The 17,896-nt window shown below is 58.2% G+C and overlaps 1 protein-coding gene across 1 annotated transcript; it reads left to right on the top strand.

The window, feature by feature from the left end:
• Nucleotides 1-1,338: 1,338 nt before the first annotated feature.
• Disp2 (dispatched RND transporter family member 2) lies at nt 1,339-16,432 on the top strand. The gene is made up of 8 exons (XM_090318611.1): nt 1,339-1,511; nt 9,270-9,593; nt 9,785-9,814; nt 9,954-10,077; nt 10,247-10,362; nt 10,539-10,666; nt 11,009-11,106; nt 12,498-16,432. The coding sequence occupies exons 2-8, from the start codon at nt 9,286-9,288 to the stop codon at nt 15,741-15,743; spliced, it is 4,050 nt and encodes a 1,349-aa protein (XP_090174737.1). The 5' UTR covers nt 1,339-1,511; nt 9,270-9,285; the 3' UTR covers nt 15,744-16,432.
• The last annotated feature ends 1,464 nt before the right edge of the window (nt 16,433-17,896 follow it).

Here is a 17,896-nt window from a genome sequence, read left to right as displayed (position 1 = left end):
ACTCAGGGGATGTGGTGAGTTCCATTGCCAGAATGGGGCATCTAACCTGGCATTCACAGACGCTTGATGGGTGCCCACAGACAATGGCTGCTCCAGGCCCCCTTCCTTCACTTCTCACCCATGCCCACTCTCATCCACAGACCTCCAATCTACCTGACTCCCCCCCCCAATCCTGTCAACCTAGATCCAGCAGGCCTTCGAGGCGCCAGCCTGCACCTCAACCCTGCACCCAAGCCAGCACCCAGCCATCCAGAAGGATTCTCACCACTGCCCCAACTTCCCAACCTCCTGCCTTCTCTTCATATCCCCGAACCCACCCCACATGGCCACGCCGCCTTCCCTCTCTCCTGCCCGGCTTTCAAAGCTCCCCATCTCCGTCAGGGGCTCTTTGAGCCCCTCTGCCCGCCACCAGCTCGAGGAGAAGACCACCCCACGGCTCTGGTGCCACCCTGCCCGGCTGGCCCCTTCTCCCTGCAGCCGGGCCCCGCGTGCACCCAGGCTCCGGCCCACGGAGGAGGAGGGTCTGCACTCTGCACCACTGCTCGGCTCTGCTTCCCCAGCCCAGCGTGTCCATCCACAGCCTGTCGGCACCGCCCCCCATGCACACACACACATCCGGGGCCTGCTGCACCCCCCGGCCCGCGCGTCCTCTTCCCAGTGGGGAGCCGGCATGCCTGGCTGTCCGGTCCACCCCAGGCCGGTGCGGACGGCGCGAGAGGGGCCTGGGCACGTCTGTGCCTCCCTGCTCTCCCTCCTCCCTGCTCTCCCTCCTCCCCGGCTCTCCCTCCTCCCCGGCTCTCCCTCCTCCCTGCTCTCCCTCCTCCCTGCTCTCCCTCCTCCCTGCTCTCCCTCCTCCCTGCTCTCCCTGCTCCCTGCTCTCCCTCCTCCCCGGCTCTCCCTCCTCCCTGGCTCTCCCTGCTCCCTGCTCTCCCTCCTCCCCGGCTCCTTCTCCCTCCCCTCCCCATATGGCGCAGTTTAAAAAAAACGAAATGGAGGCTCCGAACCGCCACGCCGCGCGGGCGACGGGCTGCTTTGTTCAATGGGGGGGCGGCACCCCGGATCCGGAGGGGGAGGCCGAGCCCCGCCCCGGCCGGCCGGGCTCCCGAGGACGGCGCGCGGGCCCGGGCCCAGGCCGGGTGCCGCAGCGCGGTGACGGCCCCCCGGGTCCCGCGCTGCGGCGCTGCAGCGAGCCTCGCTCTTGGGAGGCCCCGCCCTCGCCACGCCCACCGCGCGCGCTCATTGGCCGGTATCTTCCGCGGCCCCGCCCGTCGCTGGGCGGGGCCGGCGCTGACGCATGCGCACCAGCCCGTCTCTGGCGTTGCTTCAGCACCAGCTCCCGGACAGCGGCGCCGCCCACGGCTCGGACGCGGCGGCTGCGGCGGCGGCGACCCCGACGCGGAGCCGCGGCCTGAGGGCGGTCGCCGAGCCCCCGGACGGCCGCTGCCCGTGCGGGCTGGAGGAGCTCTCGGCCGACCCCGCCTGCAGATCTCCCCGGCAGCGCCTGGCTCCAGGTATTCTCCACGGCCGCCCTCCGTCACCGCTCCCTCCCGCGCGCCCCGCTTTCTCGTGGGGGATTCGGCCTGCGCTCCCCGGCCCGTCCGCCCCTGAAGACCTCCCAGGGCCATCCCCGCCCCGGGGCCCCGCTCCCCCACCCCGGGCCGCGCCCGAGCGCCCAGGCCCGCCAGAACGAGACCGGATCACAACGCGTCCCCGTGGGGGGTGGGGGGTGCATGTACTGCGGGGAGGGGGGGAAACGGGGTTCACCAAGGCAGCGGCGTCAGGGACTGCCCACCACCCCCGCCGCCGGCCCTCACCCCCGCCCCACCCTCACCCTCACCATCACCCCCACCATCACCATCACCCTCATCCCCACCCCCACCCTCACCATCACCCCCACCATCACCATCACCCTCATCCCCACCCCCACCCTCACCATCACCCCCACCATCACCATCACCCTCACCCTGCCCCCACCCTCCCCCCACCCCCACCATCACCCTCATCCCCGCCCCCACCCTCACCATCACCATCACCCCCACCATTACCCCCACCATCACACTCCCCCCCACCATCACCAGCTGTCTGTCTGCCTGGCACCATCACCTCCCCCAACACCCTACCTTCACCCCCACCCCCGTTTGTGCCCCTGCCTGCGGTGGCCTCTAAAGGCTCACGGGGTGGTCTCAGGTGTCTGTCTGAGCCCTGAAGGCCCCCCCCCCACAGGCTGGAGGGACAGGAAGGAGCCCTGCCCACTGAGGGCCTCCTCTTTCTCCCCCCACGCTGTGCTGCTGTGCGGGTGAGGGAACAGTCCAGCCAGGTAACAATATGGCGCAATTTCTGTGCCCTGCCTGCCCGCCTGCCCGCCTGCCTGGCTCCACCGCCCCCCAGCTCTCTCCTCCGACATGACACTGCCTCTCCCTCCCTCCTGCCTGGGATGAAAGCAAAAATCAAAATGCAGTTCTTTGAGGAGGCCCAAAGCAGAGATGGAAACAGTGTTTCCAGACTGTCTCAAATGACAGGGACATTGTGTACCTCCAAGGGAAGAGAGAGCCCCACAAGTGGAGCTGAAGAAGGCGTCACCCTGGGAGGGGGCAGCGGGAGGGGTGTGCTCCTCACCCCGGAGCCCAGCTTGGGAATGTGTCCAACCAGAAAAAGATAGGGGGGCAGGGCTCCGTGGAAGAAATCCCAGACCCTGCATGCATCCCCAGCCACCATGAAAAGTAAAAGAAAAAAAAATAAAAGCCAAACCATACACAAACAAAAGGAGGAAGAGGAGGGGGAAGAGGAGACGAAAAAGAAGAAAAGAAGAGGAGCAGAGCAGGGGCCTGGGGACAGAAGCTTCCGTTCAGGTGGCTGGCAGGAGAGCCATTTGCTGCTGTCTGGTTTATCAAGCCAAAGATCGGCCCTGTCTGGTCAGCTCATTTCCCCTGGGCCCCAGAGCCACCTGCTGTGCTCCACCAGTGCTCAGGGCACAGCGGACCCCGCAGGCTCCCGCTACACCAGACAGAGGCCACACCAGACAGACAGAGGCCACGCCAGACAGAGGCCACACCAGACAGACAGAGGCCACGCCAGACAGAGGCCACACCAGACAGACAGAGGCCACGCCAGACAGACAGAGGCCACACCAGACAGACAGAGGCCACGCCAGACAGAGGCCGTGGATGCTGTCTAGGGCAGGCGCAGGTCCCTGCGGAGCCAAGGAGCACTCTGGGGAGAAGTACACAGTGTATAAGATGGCACCACACACACACACACACACCACACACATACACACACCACACATACACACCACACATACACACCACACACACACACACACACATACACACACACACCACACACACACACATACACACCACACACACACACCACACACACACACACATACACACACACACCACACACACACACATACACACCACACACACACCACACACACACACCACACACACACACACCACACACACACCACATACACATTACACACCACATACACACACACCACATACACATTACACATTACACACACACACCACATACACACCACACACCACATACACACACCACACACACACACCACATACCACATACACACCACACACCACATACACACACACACATACACACACATACACACCACATACACACACATACACACACATACACACCACACACACACACCACACACACACACACCACACACACACACACCACACACACCACACTCACACCTCACACATTCCACACAAACATTCACACACCACACACACCACACTCACACACACCACACACTTCACACTACAAACCACACAAACCCTTCTACATCACACACACCACACACCCCACAAACCACACCAACACTCCCACACCACACACACACTACACACACCTCACACACACACCTCACACCACAAACCACACAAACACTCCCACACCATACACACCACACACCTCACACCACTGCACACAACCACATACATCACATACCATATACCACATACCACACAGACACGCCACACCACACACACACCATACACACCTCACACCACAAACCACACGAACACTCCCACACCATACACACCACACACACACACCTCACACACACACACACACCATACACACCACACACACACACACCTCACACCACAAACCACACGAACACTCCCACACCACACACACCACACACCTCACACACACACACACACACACCATACACACCTCCCACACACACACCATACACACCTCACACCACAAACCACATGAACATTCCCACACCATATACACCACACACCTCACACCACAAACACTCACACACCTCACACACACACACACACACAAACAACACTACACACAGCCACACACATCACACACCACACACCACATACCACACATTCACACACCATACACACCACACACCTCATACCACACACACCTCACACCACAAACCACACAAACACTCCCACACCATACACACATACAAACCACACTGCACACAACCTCATACATCACACACCACATGCCTCACACACACACATACAAACCACACAAACACTCCCATACCACACACAACACACCACATCACACACACACCACTCAACCAGATACATCACATACCACATGCCCACACAACCAGATATATCACACACCACAAACCATACCCACACATCACACATACCACTCAAACACATACATCACATACCACACAAATATCCCATACCATACCACACACGTCACACAAACACTCCCACACCACACACAGACCTCACACGCATACAAACCACACAGCACACAAACCACACAAACACTCCCACACCACACACAGACCTCACACGCATACAAACCACACAGCACACAAACCACACAAACACTCCCACACCACACACAGACCTCACATACATACAAACCACACCGCACACAAACCACACAAACACTCCCACACCACACACAGACCTCACACGCATACAAACCACACAGCACACAAACCACACAAACCCTCCCACACCACACACAGACCTCACACGCATACAAACCACACAGCACACAAACCACACAAACACTCCCACACCACACACAGACCTCACACGCATACAAACCACACAGCACACAAACCACACAAACACTCCCACACCACACACAGACCTCACATACATACAAACCACACAGCACACAAACTACACAAACACTCCCACACCACACACAGACCTCACACGCATACAAACCACACAGCACACAAACCACACAAACACTCCCACATCATATGCATCACACATACTGTACACATACCTTATACCCAGACCATACTACACATGCCACACAAACACATACATCACACCACACACACACCACAAACCACACAACCCCCCCACTATACACTTACCACACATATCACACATATCACAAACCACACAAATACCCCCCCACACCACACACTCACCACACACACATCTCACACAAACTGCACACTTGGCCTAATTTTTCTTCCTTTAGGTATTTTTCAGTTCTAGGGACTGAACGCCGGGCCTTTGTAATGAGTACTCTGTAGCACCGCTACACAGCCAACCCTCTGTAAGCCTCAGATTTCTAGTTTCCCTTTTTTTTTTTTTTGGCCAGTCCTGGGCTTGACTTCAGGGCCGGAGCACTGTCCTTGGGCTTTCTCAAGGCTAGAGCTCCCCCACTTGAGTCATAGCACCACTTCGGGCTTTTTTTCTACATATGTGGTACTGAGGAATCAACCTGGGTCTTAGTGGATGCTAGGCAAGCACCCCACCAGTAGGCCAAACTCCCAGGTGTCTTTAGTGTTCAGACTGGCCTCGAACTCCTCAGTTTCAATACTCTTCCTGTCTCAGCGTCTCCTGTGGTTAGAACTGCAGACACACCCCAGCGTGTCCAGTAACCTGCATGCGGTACAAATGCATCCACCACAGACATACTCAAAACAGTTAGCTCCTTGTGTTTTATTAACCTCCTCTTTTATCCCCAGTGGTATGAGCTGCTTCCTTTCTGTCTGGCCACTCTGTAGAACCCTAAGAATGTCCAGAGGGCCTTTCCACAGGCTTTGGGGGCAAGGTTAATACACACACACACACACACACACACACACACACACACACACACACACACACAACCAGGCTCCCAAGTTGGGGCTCTGTGTCTGGAGCTCAGGTGGCGCTGGCCCTGGCTGCTGGGATCTTGGCCTCCTGACCCAGGCCACACCACTTTCTATCTTCCTCTCCCTGCCCCGCTGCCTGCCCGCTGTCAGCTCATCAGCCACTCAGCTAGGCAGGCAGACCGAGAAGGTGTTCATTCCGGTGAGGGCTGCAGAACCCAAAGGCTGGACGGGAGAGGACAAGAGCACCGCTCTCCTGTGACGCCGCGTCACAGCCCAGGCAGGGGCTGGCAGAGCGTGGAGTTGGGCTGCTCACTGGAAGGGCTGGGGGAAGGGACCGCAGTCCACTGCAGTTCCAGTGTGGAGGGCTTGTCGGTTCTCCACGTTGATAATGGCTGACGGGGTGAAGAGTCAGACTAGACTAGGAGCAGCTGATCCTTGGGCCAAGAAGACCCAAGTGAAAACAAACTAATGATGTTCCTCGAAGAAAAACCAACTAAACAAGGGTGCTCTGCCAACCCCGCCCCCAAGTATGTTGGCTTCCCTCATGTAAAAGAAACTGACGTTCTAAAGAGGGGTGCAGACATTCTAAAGAGAATTCCATTGCCTGGTGCGCCAGAACTGACCCATGGCCACCACCTTGGCTGTTCACCCTTCTGACCAGTAGGAGGCAGCCTGTGCTCTAAACAGGGAGACAAAAAAAACAATCAGAACTTCAAACCTTGAAGAATTATCTAGCATGGAAAATCACAGTTCAAAACCAGCCCAGGTGATTAGGGTGCCAGCCTATGAGGGAAAGCATCAGATACTGAGGTGGAGTCCCAGCTCAAAAAAACAAACAACAACAACAACAAAAAACACAGCCCTGGCAGAAAAGTCTGTGAATCTCTATCTCCAATTAACCAGCAAAAGGCTATGGTTAGAAAATGGCTTGAGGGGACCAGGAGTTTGGTCTAGTGGTAGAGTGCTTGCTTAGCATGCACGAAGGCCTGGATTCAATTCCTCAGTGCCACATACATAGATAAAGCCAGAAGTGGTGCTGTGGCTCAAGAGGTAGAGCTGTAGCCTTGAGAAAACCCAAGGACAGTGCCCTCATACTGGCAAAAAAGAGAGAGAGAGAGAGAGAGAGAGAGAGAGAGAGAGAGAGAGAGAGAGAGAGAGAGAGAGAGAGGGCCAGCTGTGGGTGAAATATACCAGTGAGCACACAAGGCGCTAGTTCAAGCTCCAGAACTGGCAAGAAGGAGGAGGAGGAAGAGCAAGGGGAGGAGAAAATACCTACATCAGGTATGGTGGTACACAGCTATACTTGTAGCACTCAGGAGGCTGAAGCAGGAGGGTGGAGAATTCCAGGCTAGCCTAAGCCACATAGGAAGATGTTGTCTCAAAAACCATCGGCTGGGGACTCACTACAGCTCAATGGCAGAAGGTTTGATCCCTAGAGTAATAAATATAGATGCTATCTAAAAATTTAAAGAAGATTACATATATGTGTACATTATATGTATATTCATAGGCATACATTACACACACACACACACACACACACACACACACACACTTAGTGTGAGAAAGTCGAAAATGGAGATATCTTCCCTGAGATACCAAAAGATGACAAATTACAAATCCAAATATATACCTTTTTTTTTTTTTTGGTCAATCGTGGGGTTTGAACTCTGGGCATAGGTGCTGTCCCTGAGCTCTTCAGCTCAAGGAGGATACCACCCTACCCCCTGAGCCACAAGGCCACTTCCAGTTTTCTGGTGGTTAATTGGATACGAATCCCCTGGACTTGAGTGCTCAGGCTGGCTTTGAATCACAATCCTCAGATCTCAGCCTTCTGAGTAGCTAGGATTACAGGTGTGAGCTACCACTCCCAACACAAATATATACCTTTAAAGCACTTCCCATCTGCATTTAGTAAGTGTGGGAAAGGGTGAAAAAAATCTACCATGCCTTCTACACACCAAGCTGCAGGCCAGGCACCTTTCCTATGTCCCATTAGTTGATTGACATATCAAAACAGACAAGGATGCTGATATTTTAAGAATTGTGAGTCTTTTCTGGGGCCCCAGAGTTGAAACGTGGTAGGGCCAGCAGCCTGCCTCCACTGCTCCCCCCATTCTGTCCACAGCATGAGGGCCATTCTCTCACAGACTGCTGCATTAGCCAGGCATCTTTCTGAAAATGAAATAAAATAGAAGTAGAGCTTGCCCGTGTATTGCTGTGGCCGCCCAGGCCCACCTTCCATGAAAGACAGGCAAGAAACACAACTCTATCATATAGAGTTATGCCATGAAGAAAAAGAAACATGGATTCTGCACCCCCCCCCCACCCTAAGTTCTGCACTTGCTTGTGGTTGGGGACATGAAACAACCTGACAAAGAATGTTCAAAGGATCTAAGAGTGCAGAGATGCCCAAAGAGATGTGTCAGGAGAATAAATGGGCCAAATGGGAACAGCAGTAGGTATACCACCTGCCCAGCAAGTGGGAAGCCAAGTTCAAACCCCAGGACTACAAAACATAAAAAGAGAAAGGAGGAGGGGGAGGAGGGGAGGAGGAGAAAGCATAGCAGGAGGAGCACAGGGCCAGCCATAAGTCAGAAGATCCTGAACTCGGCTCAAGCTCCTTCCTTACCCCTCACAGACTGTTTTAAAGCTTATAAAATGAGGCCATTCTTACATTATAGAATTTTTTTTTGCAAGGAGCAAATAAGATTGTGTATGCAAAAGTTTGTCAGCTTCAGGCACAGCGTGCAGCCAACAATGTTCTTTTAAATGCTGGGTGAAAAAATGCACTCTGGGCCAAGAGTTTGGCCTAGTGGTAGAGTGCTTGCCTAGCATGCACAAAGACCCAGGTTCAATTCCTCAGTATCACATACATAGAAAAAAGCCAGAAATGGTGCTGTGGCTCAAGTGGTAGAGCTCTAGCCTTGAGAGAAGTCCAAGGGCAGTGCTCAGACTCTGAGCTGAAGCCCAGGACTGGCAAAAAAAAAAAAAATGCACCCTAAGATTCAGACTTTGAGTCCCCCTCATCCCTTCCTCTTCCCTCCAGGACGAGGGTTAAGACAACCCTGGGCTCCTGCCTTCCTGAACAATTCTGGAATCAGGGGTGACCTACCATCATCATCCACCCCTCTCTTCCCTCCCTGTGATCTCCCAGGTCCCAGCCCACGGCCATGGCCCCCGAGGCAAGCCCGGAGAGGAGCTGCTCCCTCCACACCTGCCCCCTGGAGGACCCAGCCAACGCTGCAGTTCCGCAGCCCGCGCCGTCCACCCTCCAGGCTGTGGACCCCAGTAGTCCTTTAGCCCCTGGTCACTTCGGCTACTCGAGAGGGCCGCATGAGTATCAAGAAGGCAGTTCGCTACTAGGACTGGGAGACCATGCGGCCCTCTGCTCCCACATCAACTACAGCCCCTCCTTGGTGACCTCCCAGCACGATGGCCCCTGGAAGCCACCTGCGCAGCAACACGTGGTCAGCGTCAGGTAAGGGGGGTACCCGCTGCCCCTGGAAGGTGGACAGGGCTTTAATGTGGGGGCAGACGGTCGGGTCTCTCTTAGGAGGCCGCCTGGGTGGTTGTCCAAGGGATTGGGAGTAGAAACACCCTCCATGCACACGCATGCGCATATACACCCCCCCCAGGACTCTGGCAAGTAAGTTTCCTTCTCTTCCACAGGCAGGATCGGATCTACCGGATGCCTAAGAGGTAGGCATGGAGCTCCCCTAGTCGGCTAGGGGTGGCCCAGGCTGGTGTCCACCCCTGTTCGGTGAGCCCTAAGCTCACCAGCTCCCCACCATCCACCCCTCACCCACAACTCATGTGGGCTTCCTCGCTCTTTTCCCAGCTATTCCCAGATGATTGCTGAGTGGCCGGGCACTGTGATCCTGGTGTGTCTGGCTTTCATTCTCCTGTGCACCCTGGCTGGACTGTTGGGAGGCCGCCTGCCTGACTTCTCGGACCCTTTACTGGTGAGAGGCCAAGGGGAGGGATACAGGCCTCTAGCCTGGCCAGCACAGCTCAGGATGTGACATAGAATGGCCCCAGCTGGGGGGGAGGAGGGGTAACAGGACAGAGCTAGGAAGGGAACAGATGGGCAGCTGCCCCCCGCCATGTGCTCTTCTCCTTTCTCCCCTTCAGGGCTTTGAGCCTCGAGACACAGAAGTTGGACGAAAGCTCGAGGTCTGGAAAGCACTACAGGCCTCTACCGGCCCCAAGAACCTGCTTTCCCTCTCTCCAGACCCTGACCTGAACAGGTAACCGATTCCCATCTTTCCAGTGAGGTTGGGCCAAGGGAGAAAGCACAGGGTCCCCAGGAAAGGGACAATAGACGACCTCCCCAGGATTGCTGGGGCTTCCTGGACAGTGGTCTCTGGCTTCTCCAAGTCCTCTGCAACTAATGGTGCTGACTGTGCACATTCTTTTACCCCAGCTCCACCTTTCACAGCACTCTGAGCCCCATGTCCTGGGGCAGGGCCCAGGAGAGTGTGGTCCGAGCCCGGAGGATGGTAGAGCCCATAGACGATAATGGAGAGGACAGCTTCTTCTGTGGCCCCCCAGGTAAGCTGCGGCCTTGCCAGCCCTGGCTTCACCCCCAACTAGCAGGATGGCCAGTCCCCAGAATTCATGTGGGAAGACAGCAAGAAAGCAGCTGGCTGGACCACAGTGAAGCCAAGGCCGACGACCTGAGGCGGGGATGGCGCCATCTCAGAGGCCCCAACCAGCTGGGGTCAAGGGGAGTAGGCAGGGGGCACAAAAGTTGAATCCAGCCATTGAATGCAAGTTTGGGGTTCCCAGGAGTCGGACCCTCCGTGGCCCTGAGTGAGCCTCTTCCCCGTGGTGGTGGGGCCGAGGACCTGGGGCCCAAGGGGTGATCACTCCGATGGGGGGACTGTGTTGCAGAGAAGAGCCACGCAAAGCTGGTGTTCGTGTCAACCTCCGGGGGCAGCCTGTGGAACCTGCACGCCATCCACTCCATGTGCCGCATAGAACAGGAACAGGTGAGCTGACTCTGGGGGTGGGGGGGGCGTTTCTAAGAACTGAGCCCCGATGCCAAGGAAATTCAACAGAGCCTGGTCTGCAAGGCAGGAGTGAGAAGACACCCTTCTCTGCTTAGAAAACTTTCCCGACACTGCTGAGAAGCTTGGCATCGGGGCAGGAAAACAATCAGATGCTTTAGAAGAGCCAAGATGCAGCTCCTGCCAGGCCCGGGCAAGGTCTGGGACTTGAGAGCTACAGAGGGCCCAGGGCCTGTGGCTCACACCTGGAATCCTGGCTACTCAGGAAGCTGCGATCTAACGATCGCAGTTTAAAGCCAGCCCAGGCAGGAAAAAAAAAATCTAACATCTCTAAAAAGGTTTGCTGCTAAAATCACTTCATAGTCCAAGCCTCCTCTCATCACACCCCACACCCCGAGGACCAGAAAGACACGTGTTCTGCGGTCAGATGTCTGCATTTAAGACCAGTTCTAAGGCTCCCTTGCTGCATGATTTTGCGCCTTGTGGCTGGTTATGGTTGTTGTATACAGGTTGTTTTTGCCTGTTTTGGTTTGGTGGTGCTGGGAACTGAATCCAGGGGATCTCCAGTCCCACGCATAGGCTGTGCGGATCATATCACAATAGCAAACACACAGCACCCCCCCTCCCTCACCCCCCCCCCCCCCCGCCGGCCATTAGCACCATGATTTCAGCCTCAAGGCTAGGCTGGGCCCCTGGCTGCTGCAGGTTGGAACACTCTGTACTCAAGCAGCTGTTGCTATGGCAACAGTCTGTGGAAGAGGAAAGGAGGCATGAGGTCTGGCTCCAGGAGGATTTAAACAGCTGGGGAGAGGGAGAGGGAGAGGGAGAGGGAGAGAGAGAGAGAAAGAGAGAGAGAGAGAGAGAGAGAGAGAGAGAGAGAGAGAGGGGGGGGGGGGGAGGGAGGGAGGGAGGGAGGAAGGGAGAGAGAGAGAGAGAGAGAGAGAGAGAGAGAGAGAGAGAGAGAGAGAGAGAGGAGGGAAGGGGAGGGGAGATGGGGAGGGAGAGATAGAGACAGAGAGAGACAGGGGTTGGGGTCAGACAATGACCCTGATTCTGTAATGTCCTGGCTACCACTTTTCACCCAGCACCTTGACCTTTTTCCATATATGGCTGTGACTGTGGTCTCCACTCCCCACTGGCAGCCCAGCCGTGCAGAATTGGGGTGTGTGACCCCCCTCAGCCCCCCCCAGGAGCCATCAGGGCAGATCCCTGAGGCTCCACCTGCACCTGGGCAGCGTGGAAACAGGCCAGTGGTATGGGGCTGTCACACCCGTCACCCCTTTGTCTCCACCGGGGGCCTGAAGGAGTGTGAGGGGCGAGGCTGGGGCTGGGGGCCGTGGACTGAGCTCTCTCCTGCCCTGTGGCCCCCACAGATCCGCTCCCATCCGCACTTCGGGGCGCTGTGCCAGCGCACGGCGGCCAACGAGTGCTGCCCCAGCTGGTCCCTCGGGAACTACCTGGCCGTGCTGTCCAACCGCTCCTCCTGCCTGGACACCACGGAAGCCGACGCGGCCCGCACCCTGGCCCTGCTGCGCTTCTGCGCGCCCTACTACCACCGGGGGGTCCTGGTGCCCTCCTGTCTGGGAGCCAGGCCGGACAAGCCCCCGTTCTGCGCCCAGCTCCCCCTGAAGTGCGCGCGCAGCAGCGCCGTGTACCAGCTCCTGCACTACCTGCTGGATCGCGACTTCCTGAGCCCCCAGACGGCCGACTACCAGGTGCCCTCCCTCAAGTTCGCCCTGCTCTTCCTGCCCATCGAGAAGGACGCCGCCATGCTGGACATCTACCTGGACGGCCTGGCCGACGTCCAGAAGGTCACGGACAACTACACGTCCATCAGCGGCATGGACCTGGGCCTCAAGCAGGTGTTGCTGAAGCACTTCCTGGCCGTGGACACCATGTACCCCCTGCTGGCGCTGGCGGTCGTCTTTCTGGGCGTCACCCTCTACGTGCGCTCCCTCTTCGTCACCTTCATGGTGCTGCTGGGGCTGCTGGGCTCCCTGATGGTGGCCTTCTTCCTGTACTCCGTGGCCTTCCGCGTGGCCTACTTCCCCTTGGTCAACCTGGCGGCCGTGGTGCTGCTGGCCTGCGTCGCCATCAACCACACCCTCATCTTCTTCGACCTCTGGCGCCTCAGCAGGAGCCAGGTGCCCTCGGGGGGCCTGGCCCACCGCGTGGGCCGCACCATGCACCATTTCGGCTACCTGCTGCTGGTCTCCGGGCTCACCACCGGCGCGGCCTTCTACGGCAGCTACCTCAGCCGCCTGCCCACCCTGCGCTGCTTCGCGCTCTTCACGGGCACCGCCGTGCTGGTGCACACCGGCCTCACGCTGCTCTGGCTGCCGGCCTCGGCCGTGCTGCACGAGCGCTACCTGGCCCGCGCCTGTCTGCCCCGCCAGGCCCCGAGGGGCGGCAGCGACCCGCTGCGGCTGCTGCTGGCCGTGCACCGGCGGGTCCGCGGCCTGCGCCGGCTCCTGGCCATCCTCTCCCGCCTGCTCTTCCAGCGCCTGCTGCCCTGCGGCGTCATCAAGTTCAGGTACATCTGGATCTGCTGGTTCGCCGCGCTGGCCGTCGGGGGCGGCTACATCGGAGGCGTCAGCCCTCGCCTGCAGCTGCCCATCCTGCTGCCCGCCGGCGGCCAGGTCTTCCGGCCCAGCCACCCGTTCGAGCGCTTCGACGCCGAATACCGCCAGCAGTTCCTGTTCGAGGATCTGCCCCCGGACGAGGGCGGCCACCTGCCCGTGGCTCTGGTGTGGGGCGTCCTGCCCGTGGACACCAGCGATCCTCTGGATCCTCGCAGCAACAGCTCCCTGGTGAGTGATCCCGACTTTTCGGTCGGCAGCCTGGAAGCCCAGGAGTGGCTGCTGGAGCTCTGTCAGGATGCCCGCAATCAGAGCTTCTTCAGCACCCAGCCCCAGGGGTGGCCCACGCTGTGCCTGGTGGAGGCGCTGCAGAGCTGGATGGAGAGTCCCAGCTGCGCCCGCCTCGGGCCCGACTTCTGCTGCGGCCAGACTGACTTCCCCATGGCGCCCCAGCTGTTCCTGCACTGCCTCAAGACCATGGCCACCGAGCAGAGCCCGGACGGCACCCACGACCTGGGACTCCGCTTTGATGCCCACGGCAACCTGGCCGCCCTGGTCCTGCAGTTCCAGACCGATTTCCCGTACAGCGTCGAATACGGCCCGGTGCACCACTTCTACACGGAAGTCAGCCGCTGGCTGTCGGGCGTGCTGGCCAGGGCCCCCTCCGGCCTCCGCCGGGGTTGGTTCACCAGTCGCCTGGAGCTGTACAGCCTGCAGCACAGCCTGAGCACGGAACCCGCCGTGGTGCTGGGGCTGGCTCTGGCCCTGGCCTTTGCCACGCTGCTGCTGGGCACCTGGAATGTCCCGCTCAGCCTCTTCTCCGTGGCCGCCGTGGCGGGCACCGTGCTGCTCACCGCGGGCCTGCTGGTTCTACTCGAGTGGCAACTCAACACGGCCGAGGCGCTCTTTCTGTCCGCCTCGGTGGGCCTGTCCGTGGACTTCACCATCAACTACTGCATCTCCTACCACCTGTGCCCACACCCCGACCGCCTCAGCCGCGTGGCCTTCTCCCTGCGCCAGACCAGCCGGGCCACGGCCATGGGCACGGCGGCCCTGTTTGCCTCGGGCGTCGTCATGCTGCCGTCCACCATCCTGTTCTACCGAAAGCTGGGCATCATCGTGATGATGGTCAAGTTCGTCGGCTGCGGCTTCGCCAGCTTCTTCTTCCAGTCTCTGTGCTGTTTCTTCGGGCCGGAGAAGAACTGCGGGCAGATCCTGTGGCCCTGCGCCCACCTGCCGTGGGACGCCGGCACGGAGGATCCCGACGAGGAGAAGGGACGAGCCGGGGCAGGGATCCCCGGGATCTGCCCCGAGCACTACGAGCTGCAGCCCCTGGCGCGGCGCCGGAGCCCCAGTTTCGACACCAGTACGGCCACCAGCAAGCTGTCCCACCGACCCTCGGTTCTCTCGGATGACCTTCCTACGTTTCACGATGGCAACTGCTGCGGCCGGCCCCCGCTGGTCCCCACCTCCCCGCAGGATCTGCTCCTGGACCACCAGGCCGTCTTCAGCCAGTGCCCGGCGCTGCAGACCTCTTCACCCTATAAGCAGGCTGGCCCCAACCCGCAAGGCTGGATGAGACAGGACTCCCAGGAGCAGAAGGCGGAGTCCCCTCAGGGCTCCCCGGAAGCCCCGGTGGCCTTCTCCCCCAAGTCCAAGGCTGAAGAGCTTCCCGATGGCCTCTGCTCCTCGGCCAGCACCCTGGAGGGGCTCAGCGTCTCCGACGACACCTGCCTCAGCACCCCTGAGCCCAGTGCCCGCGTGCCAGATTCCGTGGTCATCTGCCCCGAAGACCTGGACGACGCTGGCAAGCCAGCCCTGGAGCGGGGCCAGCTGAACGGAAAGCGTGACACCCTCTGGCTGGCGCTGAAGGAGACCATCTACGATCCGGCCCTGGCCAACGCCCAGCACAGCAGCTCCTCCTGGAAGGGCCGTGGGGGGCCCGACGGCAGCCCCGTGGTGCTGCCCAACAGCCAGCCTGACCTGCCAGATGTCTGGCTCCGCAGGCCCAGTGTCTACCCCTCTGGCTACAGCAGCTAAAGGCGGCCACGGGAGGCCAGAGCACGGCGCGGAGCCCTACCCCCGATGAGTGGGCAGGGCTGGCACCGGGCCAGAGCCAGAAGGTATTTCTCCAAAGCGACCCCCTCCAGCTATGGATTGTTTCCACCCTGCCAGATGTTCCCGCCTAGATCTCTCTGCTACTTCCCCCTTACATCTGGAGGCCTCAGTGGGGAGGACCTTGGAGAGGGAATAATCTGCTCTCCCCGCCACCTACGGAGGGCTTGTCTGCCCCCCTCCACAGTGCCAATAAGGAAGGACCCCTCCTCTGGAAGGGGAGGGGAAGCTGGATGTGCAGATCTATGGGCGGGGGGTGGGGGTGGGGAGTGGGTCTGCCTGGCCCTCTCCCAAGTGGTGAGATGTTCAGTGACCTTAAGGTACCCCGTCCTTGCCATCCCAGCAGGGTACCTCACTCACTGACGGGAAGAGCCCTCAGCCATCTCCACTGCCTCCTGAATCACGCACCCCCGCCCCTTCTCTTTCATTGACTTCATCAGGACCCTTTTCAGACTTTGGGGAACTTCTCTGGCCAGAATTGGGCTTCGGGGGCTTCTTCCTGGACTGCCGTCCAGTGTGACCAGTTTTCCAAGGCTGAGCAGAGCTGGCTGCTGGGAGGAGGGTAGAGTTGGCTGGCAGGAGGCCCGATGGTCGGCTGCAGAGCACGGCTAAGTTCTAAGTTGTAAGCGTCTCCGTTCCCTGAGCAGGACTGATCAGTTGTCTGCAGCACGGTGACCTTAGTTCTGTGAGCCCCAGCGTGCAGGGAAACACCAAGACCAAGGAAGTGACCCCGTTTCCCCCGGACATGCGGCTGGGTCCTGGCAGAGGGGTTTCCCCGACTCATTCTATCACAACTCTCAGACTCTGGCTACCTGCTTCAGAGACTCTGCTCCCCCGCTTGTCTTGATCCTTGCTTCTAGTACTTTCCTCCAACCTGCCTTTATGACTGTCTCTGTGTAAACCCTGCCTCCCTCTTTGGGCGTCCAATCTCCAGAATAAGCTGTGCTCTGAGCAGATCCCAGGGCTCCTCTTTGTGTCCCCTGAACCCCCCATCCTTCCCTTTGGAATCCTCTGAGGTGCTCACCTGATTCTCTGTATACACAGGGCCCTGTGTCCATTGCGGCCTGGCCAGGAAAGTCAATGAAGGAGGGAAGAGGTTCCCCAGAATCACCCAGCTAAGAAAGAGACTCAGATCTGCCCATTCTGGGGACCGGGTTAGTCTGAAGCTGCTCTCCGGGTCAAGTTTCTAAAGAACAGGTCTGGGGGCGGGGGTGCAGTGGGATGTGGGGGACCTGACTTCCGTCCCCAAAGCAAGGAGTCTCTCCCTTGAGGGCTCACAACCTTAAGTGGCGCCCGTGGTGAGTTTATGCAAATGGCATTAGGAGAATAGATAGCTGAGAGTGGAGAGGAATGCTTGAAAGAGCTCAGCTTTTTACATACAAGGCATGGCAGACTGGAAGGGGCCTTGAGAATAACATCTCCAGCCATCTCCAAAGGTTATAGCCTGGTTCCAGCCTGGTTACACCCTTCTTTCTCACCAGGGATCCTGGGACCCCCCCCCTTGGGCTCCTGGCTGCCTTTCAGGAGGTCCCCTGAAAACCAGAGACCCATAGATTCCCAAGGGGTGTGAAGGAAGAAAATCAGAGGGTGTTTGGGCTTTATTGTGTCATGTTTTTATGTTGTTGAGACCTGTCTCCCAACCCCAGCAGCTCATGAGCAGTGGAGTAGAACTCTAAGTGAGACCTAGGAGGTGGGGGAGATGACAGAAGACAGTACAGTTGTCCCTCAGTATCTATGGAGAATTGGTTCCAGGAAACCCCCGGATGCCAAAATCCAAGGATGCTCAAGTCCCTTGTGTAAAACGGTGTAGTACTTGCTTCTAACCTACGCATATCGTTCATATACTTCAAATTGTCTGTAGTGATTTATGATACCTACTACAATGTAGAGGCTGTGTCAGTTATACTGTGTTGTTTAAGGAATAATGACAAGAAAAAATATGTATGTGTTCAGTTACGATGTGTTTTTTTTTTTATTCCCACTCCTCTCCCATCCCCCAAATATTTTCAGTCTGCGTGGTTGAATCTGCAGGTGCGGAACTCATGAGCACAGAATACTGACCGAGTAGGTTGCCTCCC

This window comes from Megascapheus bottae, chromosome 25 (genome assembly GCF_031878675.1).
Source record: "Megascapheus bottae isolate mThoBot1 chromosome 25, mThoBot2.hap1, whole genome shotgun sequence".
Classification (NCBI taxonomy): domain Eukaryota; kingdom Metazoa; phylum Chordata; class Mammalia; order Rodentia; family Geomyidae; genus Megascapheus; species Megascapheus bottae.
This window is presented reverse-complemented; position numbering and strand designations above follow the sequence as displayed.